General features: G+C 46.8%; 1 protein-coding gene across 3 annotated transcripts in view; it reads left to right on the top strand.

The window, feature by feature from the left end:
• Positions 1-834: 834 nt before the first annotated feature.
• The window catches only part of NUP214 (nucleoporin 214kDa), a 78,624-nt gene continuing 63,717 nt past the window's right edge, over positions 835-15,741 (top strand). For 2 of the 3 annotated variants that reach the window (XM_005882143.2, XM_014529882.1), the window contains exons 1-10: positions 835-1,016; positions 2,975-3,170; positions 4,672-4,823; positions 5,877-6,075; positions 6,743-6,813; positions 7,574-7,637; positions 8,043-8,146; positions 10,463-10,569; positions 11,457-11,523; positions 14,252-14,378. In XM_005882143.2, the coding sequence (XP_005882205.1) occupies positions 972-1,016; positions 2,975-3,170; positions 4,672-4,823; positions 5,877-6,075; positions 6,743-6,813; positions 7,574-7,637; positions 8,043-8,146; positions 10,463-10,569; positions 11,457-11,523; positions 14,252-14,378 (1,132 nt within the window). In that variant the 5' untranslated portion in view covers positions 835-971. The remainder of the gene's footprint in view (positions 1,017-2,974; positions 3,171-4,671; positions 4,824-5,876; positions 6,076-6,742; positions 6,814-7,573; positions 7,638-8,042; positions 8,147-10,462; positions 10,570-11,456; positions 11,524-14,251; positions 14,379-15,741) is intronic. The other variant, XM_014529883.1, reaches the window with a different exon arrangement.

Here is a 15,741-nt window from a genome sequence, read left to right as displayed (position 1 = left end):
GGAGACAGATTCTGTTTGTCATCATCCTTGTCTTACAAATGAGAACGGGCTTGGAGCAGATCCGCAATTTGTCCCCTCCCGTCCAATACACACACACACACACACACCAAGAACCTCTGTCCTGGAGCATTTTTCACATAAATCCACTACAGAAACGTCCACGGAATAGTCGTCGATTAGCATATCCGGAGGAACTGGACTCTAATCCCGCCTCCACCGCGCTCTGACCCTGGGGCACTGGGTAATTCCACCTTCTCTGTGCTTCCAGTTACCGCATCAATTAAATGCAACGACGGACGGGTGACTAGGGTGTCTTGAAGATTAAATAACACACCTAAGGTGTTTTGCGGGTTCCAGACTTTTGCTTCGTCAGCCATTACCTTGAAAGGAGCAAACAAAGCTGATGTTTAGTGCTCTTTAACCTAAGTCTCCCGAGGGGAGGCCCTGCCCCATCCACTTTCTGAACGTCTTTTCTTTCACACACATCCCCCTCCGAAGCCCCTCTCAAGAGCGGCCCTGTGAATATTGGTCAAGTTCCTAACTTCCTTGACTCGGGAACCATGAATAACCACCTTCAGCCAAGTGTTACTGGGGGTTTCCACTGAATCCTGAGAGTAGAAAGTTCAGACGTGCGCCGTCCAAACATAGAACCCAACACGCCCCGCTCCGGCTGCGAAAGCGGGGGCGGCACCTGGACGCTCCCGGGCGCAGGCGCGAGGGCCCCAGGGCTCCGCCCCCTGCTGCTCGAGCCAGCCAATGGGAGGGGGCGGCCGGGAGAGCGCGAGAGTTCAGACAGTCCCTCAGTCTCCCAGGACGGGAATGCGTGACGCCATCCAAGCGCGCCGGAAGTGCGGAGGCCGCCGCGCGCCGCTAGCCCAGAGCGTAGGAAGTTGGCCTCGGAGCGGCCTGGGCTGTGAGGGGAAGGCCGCGCGGGGCAGCGGCGGTTGCTTCGACCACCTGAGGGCGGCGCGATGGGAGACGAGATGGATGCTATGATCCCTGAGCGGGAGATGAAGGTCAGAGACTGGCCACGGCCTCCCTCCCTTCCTTAGTCCCGGCGTTGCCTGGGAGCCCGGCTGAACGGCGAAGCGCGGGTGCCGGCTGCCCCGCCTCCTGCTTGAATATTTGCCGCGTCCAGAGTTTTCACCTGCCTGTCCTGGGCGCTAGGATGGAGCCTTACCCCACACACCTGCCGGGGCTGGTCTTCCCGGGCTGGTCTCGTGTTTCTCCAGCTACTTACATGTGGCGGTCGGAGTCGTGATAATAAGCTGCTTATTGAGCGTTCACTGTGTGCTACGCACTGAGTTGATAGTACAGCCACCGTTCGGAATAGTTGTTAACATGGAGGAGCAAGTCCAAGTCTGGGAAGTGACTTTCCCACAGTCGCATTTGACAAGGAGGCTGAAATCTAGGCGATGGTTGTACATTTTCTTAGCACCCTCTCCTGTCCACTCTCACGGGACGACTTCCGGAAGGTGGTCCGGGCTCGCCCAGCGCAGAGCCAGGGCTCGGCCCCGGTCCGTCGGAGCACTTCAGTTAATGGGAATAGAAGGGCTGTTTTGGTACCGGAGACGTGCCCAGGTCAGAAAACTACAGAGAGGGCCAAGTGACCCCAGTGATGGCTATCGACACCGGAGAGGGAGGAAGTCGCAGGAAGGTGGTAGGCGTTTGAAACCCTCAGTGTACAAAAATGAAGGCTGAGAAAGGCTGTCTTTGGCTCTTAACACGTTTGAAAATGTAAGCAAAAGGGTAAATTCGCATTCTTTTCTTCACCAAAACCTCAACTTAAAGATAAGTTTAGAATGGAAGGAAAAGAAAACCTTTCACGAGTATAATACAGCTTAACATAGCGGCTGGTAAATTTATGGAGCTCTTTTTGCCAAGAAAGCAATAAAAATATATTTTTTTAAAAAAGAAGTGGTGCACACCGGAAATTGTCTTTGAATGCATATAGGTAAATTCACCGGAGACTAGGCGAGTCGGGCATTGACAGGAGATTGGGGGAGGCTCCCAGGCCCTGCGGTTCTAAGGGGCATGAAAATGGGAGGAAGTGAAAACTTGACCTGGGTGGGGGCTGGAGGTGGCAGGGGTGATGGCGCCCTGGTGTCAGGGAGGCAGTGTTGTGGGGTAAGGCTCCATAGTGGATGGGTCAAGCCATGCCTGGCCTCAGAGCCTGTGTTAAAGGTGTGGACTTGTGATTGTAGGTCTTGAGCACCGAGATTGACCATGCATGTCCTTTGTGGTTTTTTGTGGGTTTTTTTGTGGTGGCATTTGGTTTAGCACTTGATCCAGGTAAGTCATTCTTGGGATTTGGTTACCTTTCTGTGGCCATTATTTCCTTATATGTTTGTTGGGTACTGCACTGGATAGTCCAGCTTACAGTGTAGTCAGGTGATGCTTTCAGTATTTAACAGTTTATTAAGCACTACTCTGGGTCAGGAGTCAATACATACTACAAAATAGGACCAGACTGTAAATAATAATAGATAATGACACAGCTTGTGTGGAGGTTAAGACGATAAATAAGCTAGAAATTCAGAAAAGGAAACGTTTAGTGTGAGCTGGATTCGTCAAGGAAGGCTTCATGAAAGGATTTTTTAAAATTTATTTCGTTGGCACTATCAGGTGGCTCAGTTGGTTAGAGCGTCATCCATACACCAAACGGTTGCGGGTTTGATCCCCAATCAGGGCACATACGGGAGGCAACTAATCAGTGTTTCTCTCTCTCCCTTTCTCTCCCTAAAATCAATAAAAAAACAACAATAAACTTTATTTCATTGAATAAATATTAATAAACTCTGTGCCAAGTACCACAATATGTACAGGAAGCTTGAAAATGACTAAGCCACACAGTCCTCGGCCTCGGGGTAATAAGTATTTTTGTTTTACTGGGATCGAGTCTACTGGATTATGACAGACTTGATTTAATTTCCCATTTTGCCTGAATTGATCTTGTTTTGATGTCTCCCAACAGGATTTTCAGTTTAGAGCCCTGAAGAAGGTGAGGATCTTTGACTCCCCTGAGGAGTTGCCCAGGGAACGCTCAAGTCTGCTTGCCGTGTCCAACAAGTATGGCCTGGTCTTTGCTGGTGGAGCCAGTGGGTTGCACATTTTTCCTACTAAAAATCTTCTTATTCAAAATAAACCTGGAGATGATCCCAATAAGATAGGTAAGTCATTTGCTTTGTGTTGCATAGTAGGGAGGAGTGTAGTGAAGTACTAATATAGTTGCCTTCCCAAGAACCATTCTAATATTAAAATGAAAACTGCTGTTAGTCCTCAGGTTGAGCCCAAGAATAAGTTCTAGGTTAGATGTTGGAAGCCTGTCTGGTTCTCTTTGGTCCTTTGTTTTTCTCTCTTGATGAGTTGTTCTTCTGAGCTGAGTCGAGAAGAACTTACCATTCTGCCCTGCGTTTGTTTTTGCTCAGCTGAAGCGGGCTTCTGGCTCTCTTGGAGAAGGTTTGCTGCATGGCTTTTTAGTTGGCACAACAGTTCCCTCCAGACAAGTGAGAATGTGTACTATATAGAGCATTGTTGCAAAAGTATGGGTACAGGTTGGCAATATTGTGACTTACAAGAAATAACATTTTTTTAAGTTTAAAATTTTGTATATATGTATGTATGTTTGGTCTTCCTCCATAGTTTCTGGCTCCCAGGTCCCACAGCTCTTGGAATTTCCTAAGTGTTGAGGGGTTGGGGGGAGTTTTGTTATGTTAGTGACATAATTTTGGAAAGCACCTAAGGATGGGGGTTGGTTGCCAGTTAAACCAACCTTGTGATTAGAGGACTGGAACTTTTGGTATGTCCCCCTCCCGCTACCCGCTTCCCTGAGCAGGGTGAATTAATCACCAACGGCCAGTGATTTGATATCCTGCCGATGTCATGAAACCCTCGTAAAAACCCAGGAGGATGGTTTGGAGTGTTTCTGAGTTGGTGACCATGCGGAGATGCAGGGAGAGCTGCAAGCATGGGGAGGGCATGGAGCTCCACACCTTCCCATCGACCTTGCCTATGTCGCTCTCCCATCTGGCTGTTCCTGAGTTACATCCTTTTGTAATAGACCACTGATCTAGTCAGTAACATACAGTATTTCTCTGAGTTCTTTGAACGATTTTAGCAAATTATTTAAACCCACAGAAGAGGTTCTGGAACCTCTGATTTATAGCCAGTCAGTCAGAGTGAAGGTAACAACCTGGACTTGCAGTCGGCATTCTGAGTTGGAGGGGGTTGTTGAAACCTTCAATTTGCAGCCAGCTGGTCAGAAGCACAGAGACACTGGGCTTGTGGCTAGGCTTGAAGTGTGTAGAGGGGGGACAGTCTTGTAGGACTGAACTCTAAACCTGGAATCTGATACTGTTTCTGGGTAGATGATGTCAGAATTGAGTTGAATTCTCAGACACCTGAGAACTGTTTGTTAGTGTGGGGGCACCCCCCACCCCGGCATGGTAGAATGGGGTCCAGGAACCCAATTTAAGAACACTGTTTTCAACAAAGGGCGACAGCCACAGTTCATTTCCCCAGGTTGTATAAAGAAGAATTCCTGGAATACTTTATGCATCATTACAAATCTGTAAGAAAGCTGAGATTTATCTGCATGACTAGATACCAGGGCATATGCATGGGTTTATGAACATTCCATTTCCTGCTTTGTCTTTTTTTATGTTTTTATAGTTGATAAAGTTCAAGGCTTGCTAGTTCCTATGAAATTCCCCATCCATCACCTGGCCCTGAGCTGTGATAACCTCACACTGTCTGCGTGCATGATGTCCAGTGAATACGGTTCCATTATCGCTTTTTTTGATGTTCGCACATTCTCAAATGAGGTAAGCTACGGGCAGACTCCGGTGTCAAACGGGACCTAAGGTTTCCTGGTATTGAATCATAGCCTAGAGGTTCTTGGTTGACTCTTGAAGTCTTTTCTAGTTTAAATACGGATTTTTTAAAAGTCCTTAATTATAGAACCCGTACCCTTTTATGTAATGATGTTTACTTTGAATTTATATTAGTTCACACAAACACTCCATCCATGCTTTTGTTCCGGCCCTCCGGTCCAGTTTAAGAACCCATTGTGGCCCTCGAGTCAAAAAGTTTGCCCACCCCTGGCCTAGAGGTTCTTGGTTGACCCTTGAAGTCTTTTCTAGTTTAAATATGGATTTTTTAAAAGTCCTTAATTATAGAACTATAGGTGTTTGAAGTAGAAAGGACTTCAAGAAATTATTTCATAATAGCACCTACCCCAAATTATTTCATATTTTGTTTACATATGAGGCAGCGGAAGCCTAGGGGGCTCTAGGAGCTTTAGGTCACTTGCCCAAGACCGTAGAGTTAATGGGTAATGTCGGAAGTAGCACAGGCTGGGTCTCTGGCCTCCTAGTGCAGTGTTCTTCCATTCCCAGCAGTTTAGTAACGATAGCAGTCAACGGTAGTGAGTGCTTGTGCTGGCTGTGCCAGGCCCGTACTGGTGCTTCACATGCCTTATCCTTGTTCATGCCTACCAGGGCCGGACACAGTAGGTACTGCTGTCTTCATTTTATCGATGGAGAAACAGCCCAGAGAGTTTAAGTAACTGTCCAAGGGCCCAATGCTGTTAAGAAGCAGAGCCCAGGTTTTAATCTAGTGTCCGCTCTTTTTCGATTATTTTGCATTCGTGTATCCCCTGCTGGGAGTCCCTCCAGTGTGCTAAAATAATTGATTGCCATTTTCAATGTTGTGTTGACATTGTAACAAAGCAGTTGTTGTATAGAGCTAATTATTTTTCATTATCGAGAAGCACAAACTGTAATTTGAGAAAACTTACATATTCAAAAATTTTCTCCAACTCTTAAACATCCATGCATTTATTAATTTATTTTTGCTCTGGGCATTTGTTTTAAAAGGCCAAACAGCAGAAACGCCCATTTGCCTATCATAAGCTTTTGAAAGATGCAGGAGGCATGGTGATCGACATGAAGTGGAACCCCACTGTGCCCTCCATGGTGGCAGTGTGCCTGGCCGATGGCAGCATCGCTGTCTTACAAGTCACAGAAACAGTGAAAGTGTGCGCGACACTTCCTTCCACGGTAGCAGTAACGTCTGGTGGGTGATGAAGGCTTTCACTAACATGCAGTAATGCTGATGTTTTAAAGTTAATTGCTGGAATTAAAAGCAAATGCATCTTTTGTTATATTTGTTATTATTTGGTAGAAGTGGAGACAGTATTCTTTATTTCCACAGTACAAGTAATCTCCTTGAAGCCAAACAGCATCCATGATTTCACTTGAATGTGCTTGGGTTTTCTGGAAAAGGAGATGTTTTGGTACAGCTGGTTTAGAACTGTGTTTTTGAGAGTAATTGTTTTTGGATCTGAAATAGTTGTACTATGAATGTCATTTGTACCTTTGGGGGTGTGGGGGGAAAGCATCAGAAATATCAAATAGGAGCAAGACAACGATTTCTTGATGTTCGGAAACCTTCTGCGGTCCCTTGTCTTATCTAAAGACTGCAGTTTTGTGTACTTCCCAGCTTTCTGGGCAGTACTCCATTGACAAAGCATTCTTATCAGTCGATTCGGTGGCCCAGCGATAAATCATAATTGTATCGTCATAGTGATTTTTCTTTTTCTTACTTTGCCGAGTAAGGGTGATCCTACAGTCTCCCATGGGCTGAGAGAACAAGAGCTAGTGATGATGTTGCTGTTCGGTACAGACCTCGCTGGTTTGCTGTGTTTTCTTCCGTTTTAACTGGTGGCATTCTTTTTGCTCAGTGTGCTGGAGCCCCAAAGGGAAGCAGCTGGCCGTGGGGAAGCAGAATGGCACCGTGGTCCAGTACCTCCCTGTGAGTCTCACCGTTCTTACGGAAGCTACCCCCCGGCTGGAGGGTGGTTTGGGGGGTATCTGGTGTTTTTCCTATTGAAACAGAATGGCACCGTGGTCCAGTACCTCCCTGTGAGTCTTACCGTTCTTACGGAAGCTACCCCCGGCTGGAGGGTGGTTTGGGGGTATCTGGTGTTTTTCCTATTGAAGCGTTATTGATGCTCATGGCAACATAGTCGTCAGTACACAGGTGAATGCAGGAAAGAGTGGATGTCCCTTCCCTCCCATCCATGGTCCGTCTCCCAGGGCACCCTTTCTCTGCCTGGTCATAGCCTTCCCGACTTTTCCAGATGCTCATATAGATAGTCTGTGCGTGCATTACTTTTGTTCTGCTTTTTAAATAAAATGTAATCATATTTACACAAAGTTCCCCAACTTTATATTCCCAGTTCACTCCACAGAAGCAGAGCTGCAGGGGGAAGGGGCTGGTGAAAGGCTAGAGCTGTAATGCAGGAGCACTTGGGGTTAAAGCACAGTGTTTGTCTTCTAGCTGAGTCCATCTGAAAGGCTCCGTTTCTCTAACTGCAGGCGATGCTGTGTAGTCGCATGTGCAGAGTCCATCTGAAAGGCTCCGTTTCTCTAACTGCAGGCAACAAAGACAGCGATGCTGTGTAGTCGCATGTGCGCTGTCTCATCCTGTCCCTGTGGGTTTTCTGAGATACTGCTCACCATTGTTGGTTTGGGGATTATTTCATTTGACACTTTTTTCAAATCTCTTTCAGACTTTGCAGGAAAAAAAAGTCATTCCTTGTCCTCCATTTTATGAGTCAGATCATCCTGTCAGAGGTAACTCATCTGCTTTTTTGGGGGCCGACCTTCGATAAGGTGCTGTCTGCACTCCTGACATTTAAATCACGTGCTGTACTACCTGCCCACTCAGGAGAGCGTTGGGGCCTCCTCTCTGAACACTCTCCTCCTGTCGGTCGGTGTAGCAGTGACCTGGTGGACACCTGTGTCTCATGGGAGATGGCTTAAATGGATCCTAATTTTCACGTTAGACTTGTTCATCGTTTTCCCTGATATAATCCACCAGGAAAAAAAAGTACCACTTTGGGATGAATTTGGGCTTCGGATCAATGAAATCTAGACCTTGGTTAAAGCTATAGTAGTTGGGTTTTTTATCCATAAGATGTAACTTGGTAACATGCAGAGCTTTCCAAACAAGGAGCTTTATTGGAGTGTGTGTCTCAGTTCTAGATGTGCTGTGGATCGGGACCTATGTCTTCACAATAGTGTATGCCGCTGCCGATGGAACACTGGAGACGTCTCCGGATGTGGTGATGGCTCTGCTCCCGGTGCGTATGGGAAGGGGTCTGTCCTTTGAGAGTTATAGGAGTTCTTTAAGAAAGTTTGAGGCTTAGGCTTCAGTTTTCTTTTCTTACTTGTGATGGTGCAACTTCAGGTGCCCCATTGGCCTGGGGACCAAAGTTATGTTACTGATCCGAATGAGGGTCAGCTCACCCGATACGCAGCAAAGCCAAATACTGAGTGAACGTGGAGGTTTCCAATGGAGACGCTAAAGCCGTTTTATTTGCCTGCGAGGAGAATGGGAAGCTATCGCTTAAGACCTGAACTCCCTGATGGCTTTTAATGAAGGATTTTTAAAGGCAGAGGTTGAGGGGTAGAGGTTAGGGGGAGCAGAGTGCTGGCTGTGTGGGTTCTGACTGGAGGGCTGGGGAACTTGGCCATTTACGGTAAGACATGACAGAGGCTTCAGCACCAGGTCTTCTTGCACAGCGGCCCCCTGGCTTCTGGGAGGGTTCCGGTCTCCAAGGTCTGGTGTTCAAGTTCCAGTCCTTTGGTTCCATGAGGAGGGAGAAACTGGTTCCAGGTGCAGCCCGGGGTGGTGGTCTCTCCGCACTGTTTTGGCTGCGTGACTTGCGGTCTGGTCTGTCTGCTCTGAAAGGCGACTCAGTATCTTGTCAGAAACAGGACAGGACCATGTAGAGCTGGTTCTGCAGCTACAGTATGGTTTCTGCTTCAGGCACGCACTACTGTGATCATACTGTGAAAAAACATTGTAAAACTTTTGTTTAAGCTGTAAACTGAGTCTTAGTAGTTGTTAACTTGGTAAGACATTTTAGAAAAGCAAGAAAATAGCCTGGCTTTTAAAATGCTTTCACTTATTTATTCATCCGCCATGTATCCAGTGCCTGCAGTGTGCTGGGCGATGCTTTAAAGCTGAGATTCCAGCGTCCTTGCTCTTGTGGAGCTGACATTCTAGTGAATGTGCCAGTCCAAAGCTAAGCATGGCGTCGGGGAAGGATAGGGTGACGGAGGAAATAAAGCAGGCGAGTGAAGGGGCCAGTGATGACCTGGTGCAGTGAGATGGGGTGGCTGAGGAGGGCCTCTGAGGAGGGGCCATTGGAGCAGAGAACCAAGTGAAATGAGGGAGGGAGTCATGTTGAAGAAAGAAAAGAACGCTAGTATCTACTACACAGTCTCACTAAATTGCAATAGCATTGAAAAGAAGACTAATGAGGCTGGACTTACATTTCCAAATCATACTCGCTTTAAAAGTCCAGAAAGACATTTGAAAATACAGAAATAAATGTTTAAATGCAATAAAAGTGAGAGTTAACACTTTCATTCTGTCTTGCAACCTTGCTTTAACTTAGTAATAAGTTACAGGCAAATTTCTATGTCAAATGAAGTGTGATTTGGCTTTAAACAGATTTATGTAGCTCTGTTTTGAACTTGGGTTCCTGATACAGTTGAATTTCTAAAATATGTTTACGGTTACACTCCGCCTAACTCACAGGTCTGTGTTCTCAGCACTGCATCGTGCGACATCATCATAGAGTCTGCACTTTCCCAAACCCAGTGGTCTACCTACTGCACGCCTCGGCTGTGTGGTACAGCCCGTTGCTCTGTAGGGAGGGAAAATAACCCTTATGCCAAGTAGACATTTTGGGGTGGCAGATTCTGTTCCCCTACAGCTCCTAGGTTATAAACCTGTTTAGCATGTCATTGTACTGAACACTGTAGTCAGCCGTAACAGTGGTAAGTATTTGTGTTACCATCATGATGGCTAAGGTGTTCTGGCTACAGTGTCACTAGTCAATAGGAATTTTTCAGCTTTAGTGTAATCTTATTGGACCACCATCGTAACGTGTGGTCTGTTGTTGTTTGAAATGTCGTTATGCAACTCATGAATGTATTAAATGTATTCCTTATTTCAAGATATTATTAAGATTTCTATTTCCAGGGATAATATTAATAGTAGCATGTATTTATTGAGGGCTCACTTTCCTTGTACTGGGCTAAACTTCCTATGTATCATTTCGTTTCACATTTACAACAGCCTTTGATGTCGCTTAGCAGATATGTTATATGTGTGAGAAACTGAGAAGCAGAGGTCGAGTAATCTGTCCGTGCTCGTCCACCAACCAGAAAGTGACAGGCAGTTTGCGTTCAGCTTGGTTGACGCCATCACTCCTGTTCCTTTATTACACGGTGCTGCCTTTATATCGTGTCTGTACATTTGGACATAAGTTTTTGAGCAAATTTTCTCTTAAAATGTAAATGGTTTTCTCATTTGAGAGCCATTCACTGTGTAGGACTAAGGGAAAGTCACACCTGAGATTTTTTTCTCATTCTGTTTGTTGTAGAAAAAAGATGAAAAGCACCCAGAGGTGTTCGTGAACTTCATGGAGCCCTGCTACGGCTGCTGCACGGAGAGGCAACACCACTACTACCTCAGTCACGTGGAGGAATGGTGAGCCACCAACCAGGACGCCCCCCCCCCCATTGCCCCCAGCTCTCACCGAGGCACTTGCGCGGCTCTGCAGTTGTTTCTGTAAGAGGAAAAGTAGAGGCTGAGGGGCCATGAACATATTTGCAGCCAATGCTAGTTAATGCCTTTCTGGCTACTCCTCTAGTTTCCTAGCCTTGAATTTAGCTCAGATATGTGCTAATCTTAAAAATCCCCTTTTCTTAACAACCCAGTGACAATTTATGAAAATACTGATGTTCAAGGTGCATATTAGAAGTTGCTCTTGAGCCCAGGCCAGTGCGGCTCAGTGGATAGAGTGTCAGCCAGCGCACCGAAGGGTCTCAGGTTTAATACCCAGTCAAGGCCATGTATCTGGGTTGCAGGTTCAATCTTTGCCCCGTTCAGGGCGCATGCAGGAGGCAACCAATCGATGTTTCTCTCTCGCACATCAATGTTTCTCTCCCCCACCCCCTTTCCTGCTCCTCTAAAAATCAGTGGGGAAGAAGATCCTCAGGTGAGAATTAACAAATAAGGAAATAAATAAGAGCTGCCCTTCGGGAGCAGACGCTCCCTTGGGTAGAGGGCTTGAAGCAAGGCTCCTGTTCCTCCCCCCGGATTGCTCCGCCTGGAGGACTGCTCACTGGGGATTCCGACTAGATTCTGTGTGGCTCTCCCTTGTCTTAGGTCGGTAGGTAGTTTCAACAGTGTCCCCGGATTTGTCCTGTGAGCTAGGAGTTAAGATTTACATCTGAGAATCTCACCTTTCTTCAACCATAGAAAACGTGCTTTCCTCCTTGACACCTCCAGGCGATCCTCATAGATGTTTCCATAGACTCGGGTTGGGTTAGAATCGTTGCTGTGTTTTAATGTCGTGGTTTTTTTCTCTGAAGGGATTTAGTGCTGGCGGCATCTGCGGCTTCCACAGAAGTGAGCATCCTTGCTCGACAGAGCGACCAGGTAAAGTCCTCTCGTTTGTCACTTCGGGGGAAACTTTTCTGAGAAAGGTGTTGGAGGGAATTAATTATGCGGATAAGAATTAGATGAGGGCACATCCCTGTTAATGAGCAAAGCTTCAATGACAAAGTGTCCTTGGATATTGCACTGGACAAACACGGGTGTCAGAACTAGTTCTTTGGAGTCATAAAAGCGCTCTGTTCTCTTAGGATCCGTCCGTGGTGTGTGGGTCAAACGCACTATATAATCGACCTCCAACAGGAGTGGACCTGGGTGTGTGGGAGGGTTCTCCTGCCTCGTTCTATTTTACCAGCTTTGTTTCCTTCCTATTGCTTGAACCTGCCCCTTCTAGTCAATGAACTGTAACCCGTCCTGATGAAGCGGGAGGAACATGCAGGTCCTACCACACTGTCACTCACCGGAAGCTGAGGCTGCCTGTGACAGGAATCGACCTCCAACAGGAGTGGACCTGGGTGTGTGGGAGGGTTCTCCTGCCTCGTTCTATTTTACCAGCTTTGTTTCCTTCCTATTGCTTGAACCTGCCCCTTCTAGTCAATGAACTGTAACCCGTCCTGATGAAGCGGGAGGAACATGCAGGTCCTACCACACTGTCACTCACCGGAAGCCGAGGCTGCCTGTGACAGGACCCACCTCCCTCCTCTCATTCCCTCCTGGCAGCAGGAGCTGGGCTGGTGGAGGCTTAGGAAGAGGCACCACAGAGGAGGCGTGTTGAAGGGAAACTTCCTTTCAGACTCTGCCTTGAGTTTTAAAATGTTCTGTGCGCCCCACACGCACATACGTCTGGCTCTTCCCCCAATCGGCATCTGTCCATCACTGGGTGGCAGGGCTCCCGCTATAAGTGCATGGTTGTCAGAGTGTCAAGGTGGGCCACTTTGGAGTCAGAGGTCAGAGGTCAGTCCAGTTTACTCTTGGATTGACTTCAATAGTGATTTCCTGATAGACAAATATTTTATGTATTTACACATTAAAAATATACCATTATCTTTGCTTTTTATCAAAATAATTTGTGTACATGGAGCAGGGCTTATAAATGAAAAAATTGCCCTGCCTCTCCCCATCTGGGTCCAGTTTGTTCTCTAGAGGGAACCATTTTTAACCTGTGAATTCTTCCTTCTAATGATTACCTCCTTATTCCTAAGTAATGACTTGCTTTCTCACGAGTTATTCATGATTAGTTTTAGACCTTCCTGGCTGTTACAGCAGATGAGGATTTAGCTCACATACAACTTTCAGATCCCCCTTTCTTCCTCTCAGTAGGGTTACAGCACCATTTTAGTTTCTTCTTTTGATTACCCTTGTAACTTGCATTTTTACCCTCATTTCTGATGCTGCCACCACACACTATACCCCTTGATCTTCCCCTTTGTGAGAGGAATATCTCAGCAGCCCACCTTCCGGCTGTTACTGTGTGTCTGTCTGTCACGGTACCACACTGTCACTGTGCTTTGTGTTCTGTAGTGATTAACTCTTCATTTTGTCTACAGATTGTTTTTCAAAGTTGAAATCAGTTTTGTTTATATTGTTATGCATGCGAGTGTTGCTCATGCCATAGCTAAGTCATGGAATGCGATATGTTCCCTTGCCTGGACAGCTTCTTGTTTTTCTCACTTACTCATTGAACACTGTTCCCTTTGATTCGTGTTGCCAGTTTTGGTCAATGCTGAATGTCAGACAAAATGTTAGTGATTTTAAAAGTCAGAAATCATTTGTTGGAAGGAACAGAGCCCACTCAAGCAAACTTAAGGAAAGGGGGTTTCTGGGAAGTCTTAGCCAGGGGTCTTCAAACTTTTTAAACAGGGGGCCAGTTCACTGTCCCTCAGGCCGTTGGAGGGCCGGACTATAGTTTTAAAAAAACTATGAACAAATTCCTATGCACACTGCACATATCTTATTTTGAAGTAAAAAAACAAAACGGGAACAAATACAATATTTGTATTTGCATGTGGCCTGCGGGCCGTAGTTTGAGGACCCCTAGTCTTAGTTGGAAGATTGCTGAGAACCTCACGCCATTGGAAGTTCCGTGTGCCTGCTATCTAAAAGGCGCATGTGTAAATCTTTTTGCATTTAGTAGATGCTGTGGGCTTGATTTCTTGTTCCTTTCACCACTGAACATCCTGTGAATGGCAGTGTCTCCCACTCACTTAGCTTATTGTCAAGTCCATCATTCTGACTCTGAATCGTGGGTCCTTGCTGGGCTCTGCTAACAGCTTCCATCAGTTTAATGTCATATAGTTTAGACCAGTGATGGCGAGCCTATGACACGCGTGTCAGAGGTGACACGTGAACTCATTTTTTTGGTTGATTTTTCTTTGTTAAATGGCATTTAAATATATAAAATAAATATCAAAAATATAAATCTTTGTTTTACTATGGTTGCAAATATCAAAAAATTTCTATATGTGACATGGCACAGAGTTAAGTTAGGGTTTTTCAAAACGCTGACACGCCGAGGTCAAACGGTTCGCCATCACTGGTTTATGCACAAGGCAGGGACTTGGTGCCCCAGGAGCAGAGGGATGGTTGATTTGGAAAATTAACCTCTTGCTTCATGGGATAGTCGTGACTTTTAGACTCTCTCTCCAGAGTTCAGTCTCGGTCCACACCTAAGTCTGCCCGTGCGAGTTGTCCTTTCTCTCATGTCTGCACAGTACTGGGAGGAGCCAGTGCCGAGCTCTGACCACCGTGCATTTTCTCTGCTTCTCCTTTTCAGATTAATTGGGAATCGTGGCTCCTAGAGGATTCTAGTCGAGCTGAACTGCCTGTGACAGACAAGAATGATGACTCCTTGCCCATGGGAGTGGCCATAGACTATACTAACCAGGTGGAAATTGCCATCAGTAAGTGTAGCCTGATGTCGCTCAGCACATCATTTCTGACACTGGTTAACATTTTTTAAAAAAATATATTTTATTGATTTTTACAGAGAGGAAGGGAGAGGGATAGAGAGTTAGAAACATCAATGAGAGAGAAACATCGATCAGCTGCCTCCTGCACACCCCCTACTGGGGATGTGCCCGCAACCAAGGCACATGCCCTTGACTGGAATTGAACCTGGGACCCTTGAGTCCGCAGGCAGACGCTCTATCCACTGAGCCAAACTGATCAGGGCACACTGGATAATATTTAAGTCCAGTTCTCCATGTTCCTGGCGGAATCTGCTCTGCTGGGCACTGTGAACTGGTAGCACATTGCTCCTGGAAGCACGTATGACAGCACTGAACTAATTGTCATGGACACTTATGGGAGAGACCGAGGCCAGACGCACTCGCATCTGTCTGTATCTTTACACTTTAGAACAAGGCGGAAGTCTAGTATACCCGGGGGTTTCAGTTTTGCTTCTCTGCCCATTCCAGTTCCCCAGTGACCTGCCCAGGGAGCAGTGCCCTAGGCCGGTTCTGTGTAGCAGCACTTGGTTTGAAGGCACGGCTTAGCCTCTGAACTAGGCCTGGGTGTGTGCTCTATGTGGAGCTGCTCCCGGCTGGAGCTGGGCAGAGCTGCAGCCCCATGGATTGCGCATGTGCAGCGAAGCCATATTCTTTGGTGCTTCAGTTAGAGAGGGTCCCTGTCGTGCACCACGTGGTTCCTCATCCTTTCCCGGGTCAGGTTATTTGGTGTGATTAGCTCTTTTACTCCAATTCTCTTAAAGTCTTACTTGACAAAATCCATGCTTGTGATTCAGCTGTCAGTGAGTATAGTTTGACTCACCTTTGTGTCCTACTCTGTGTTTTCTAAAGAGTCTAGTCCCATTTTTCTACCAAACCAGCCACTTCCTGGAGACTCCTGTTCTGGTCAGGGGAGCGCTGACCTTATCTCCCAACACCGGGGCCCTCGGGAAAATCCAGGGAGCTTTGGGAGAGTCCGAGCTGCTCCTGGACGGCTGGGCCTCGATGCGCGCCCAGCGGATGGTGGCTGTCAATCAGGAGCCTCCATGCAGGCCTGGCGGACGGTGGCCATCCGACCAAGGCAGCGGCTCTGGGAAGGGTGGTTGGGAAGAAGCTGTTGAGACTTCCCCAGAGGGAGCTGCCTGGAGCTGCGGGCACTTGACAAAATCCATGCTTGTGATTCAGCTGTCAGTGAGTATAGTTTGACTCACCTTTGTGTCCTACTCTGTGTTTTCTAAAGAGTCTAGTCTCATTTTTCTACCAAACCAGCCACTTCCTGGAGACTCCTGTTTTGGACAGGGGAGCGCTGACCTTATCT

This window comes from Myotis brandtii, unplaced genomic scaffold (assembly GCF_000412655.1).
Source record: "Myotis brandtii unplaced genomic scaffold, ASM41265v1 scaffold699, whole genome shotgun sequence".
In the NCBI taxonomy this organism is placed as follows: domain Eukaryota; kingdom Metazoa; phylum Chordata; class Mammalia; order Chiroptera; family Vespertilionidae; genus Myotis; species Myotis brandtii.
The sequence above is the reverse complement of the archived record's forward strand: the minus strand, read 5'-3'. Positions and strand labels throughout refer to the sequence as shown.